The sequence below is a fragment of the Rhamphochromis longiceps genome, linkage group LG8 (assembly GCF_057381845.1).
Source record: "Rhamphochromis longiceps isolate RC_006_pf linkage group LG8, R_longiceps_female_GT1.1, whole genome shotgun sequence".
Taxonomy (NCBI): domain Eukaryota; kingdom Metazoa; phylum Chordata; class Actinopteri; order Cichliformes; family Cichlidae; genus Rhamphochromis; species Rhamphochromis longiceps.
Window position 1 is genome coordinate 35,094,717 of NC_140564.1, and position 2,500 is coordinate 35,097,216.

At 50.0% G+C, this 2,500-nt stretch overlaps 1 protein-coding gene across 1 annotated transcript in view; it reads right to left on the reverse strand.

Moving 5' to 3' along the window:
• LOC146664391 (cGMP-dependent protein kinase 1-like) overlaps nucleotides 1–2,500 on the reverse strand; it is a 48,228-nt gene that overhangs the window by 7,668 nt on the left and 38,060 nt on the right. The window contains exon 9 of the mRNA XM_085415177.1: nucleotides 2,036–2,132. Coding sequence (XP_085271303.1) covers nucleotides 2,036–2,132 — 97 coding nt within the window. The remainder of the gene's footprint in view (nucleotides 1–2,035; nucleotides 2,133–2,500) is intronic.

Sequence of the window (2,500 nt, forward strand, 5' to 3'; positions counted from 1 at the left end):
CTGATGTGACGGGACTCAGATCTTCCAGAACGTTCAGCTTCTGTCTCGTCAGTCCACAGAATATTTCCCAGAAGTCTCGGGAACCATCCAGATGTTTGGTGGCAGATGTGAGACGACTCTGTGTGATGACCTTAGGATACCGTTATACCTTTATTAGTCCCACGTGTGGGAAATTTGTTGTTAAGGCTGCCGACCTCTGCCAGCGCCATCTTACCCTTCTGACCATACAGACATTACACAAACATCACATGAGGAAGACCTCTGACCTTAACTGAGCCCAGTGACGCCTGCAGGCTTCTATTTAAGTGATTTCTTGAGTCGGCTTTCCAAAAAAGGTCACAGTTAGAGGGCACAGAGGGCAGATTTAACGAGGAGGGCAGTCACTTTCAGAATGGTCAGGTAGGTACGAATAAGCTTTATTTAAATCATCATTTAAATCCTGTACTCTGTGCTGAGTCTAGTCTAATATTAAAACGTGTTCGATGGACAGAGTCAGTGTTACAAGTATGCAAATACAAAGATGAGCAGAGGTCCGATACTTTCCCCGCAGCTCTGTCGGGGGTCTGTCCCTCTGCTGGTACATCAGCTCTTCGTTACATGTCAGTAAACAGCGGAGCAGCTGCGCGGCGTCTCTGTGGGGAATCTGTGCCGTAAGCCGACCGCCATGCTCTCGCTGTAAACACCTCGCTGTGTGCTGTTCATAGGCGATGACACAATCCTCTATTCCTGGACCGATTCCTCAAATTACGGTCCTGACTTCTTACTCCGACATGTCTGAGAGGTCACCCCCTCCTCGGTAACCGACACCATCGGTGCTGACGGAGAAACAGCAGCAGCTGGAAGCTTTTTCACTCAGACAAACACGGGAAAACTTCCACTTCTGATAAAGGACTGTTTAGCTGAGCTGCTTCCAGGGTCAGTCGGTCGTTCGTGACTTTAACAGCTTTCAGCCGCTCTGCACTGCTGATGGTTATGTCCCGCTCGTTGCCATTAGCTGCCGTATTTCTGATGGTCTGCTCGGTCGGTGCTGCAGTCACTCGTTGTGAGACTGTTGGAAACTCGGACATGTTGTCCAACCTGTAAACTAAAGTCTTCTAACAACCTCAGGAACAACTGATCTGATTAGTTCTGAAGGACTGAACAGAGTCAGAGTCACAGTGAAGACAACGGTAAACTGAACGTTAGTAAACTGGGGTTCGTTTTCCTCTCTAATGCATCTGTGCAGTGCTTGGCTGGTTTCAGGCCGTCTGGAGACAGACTGTGGGATGAGGTCAGTCACCGTGGATCCATGTTCCTGATCAGGTCCACGAGAATAAAGTGAAATCGAACACAAACAACTTTTCTGTTCTGATTTACGAGAACTCGCACTCAGCCTAGAAACCACGCAGGTTGTGATAAAACCTGAAGCTGTTTGGTGGGTACGCTGATGGCTCTGAGGCGTCACATGATTCGTAGTCTTTGCGGTGAGACAGTCGGGAGGTCGGAGGTCTGCTTTTTCCTTGGAGCAGAGTTACACTCCAAAAATATCCCCAGGGGAACGGTGGGAGACCCTGAATGGGGATTCCTTCCTGCTTTTGGGCAAACCCTCCGCAGGGCTTCCCCTTCGACCTTTAGTACCTTCAGGCCCCGCCTCCTGCGGCAGAGAAACTCGACTCCCTGAGCTGCATTGCACCACCCGCTGCCTCCCGCCCTCCCCCCCTTACATTTTTCCATCACCTCAAACCTTCTCACTATGACCTGTTTTAATCAGATAAAGCTGTGGATGAATTTATGATGTGAGGCGCCCTGAGGCCAGGGTCACATGTTTGATACCTGACAGATTTATTAGGACGGCAGGACGATGGCGACGCTGGACAGAAACTCTGAGGTTTCTGTGAACCTGCAGAGCATGAATCACATGAGGACATCACAGAAACCATCTTTTTGTTGTGGCAGGCCTTCCACAGTGAGTCTGCATCCACACATTCAGATAAAACTACCTCCGACTCTCAGTGATGCACAGATGAATCTAATTTCCTGAAGTGTCAGATCATACCAGTTCGACGCGTCCGAAGCCTCCGACTCCCAGCGTGTCGATGATGTTGAAGTCAGTGAGTTTCAGACTGGAGAAGAAGGCGTTCTCCGCCTCGTATCTGAAACAAAAACACACATCACTAAACACAGGACATCGATCCCGGGACGAAACACCGGGGTTCAGCTTTAGCTTCCCATGCTAAATCCTGTCTGGCATTCCCAACAAGGGACATGGTTTTACCTGCAGCATCTGACCACGTGGAAGAACGGGAACTTCTTTGATGTCTGGATGGAGTACGAGATGATGGGGAAGGAGAAAGAGGAGGGAGGAGCAGGGAGGCTGGGGAGCCGCTCTCTCTGCTCCTTCGCTGGGACGGGAATCGGCTCTCTCATCGCCAAACTTTATTTGAACAGTAAATCCACTTGTTCAGGAATGTTGGTTTGGAATCATCCAGATGGCGCTGACGGGGAGTTCGTAAGCTGCCCG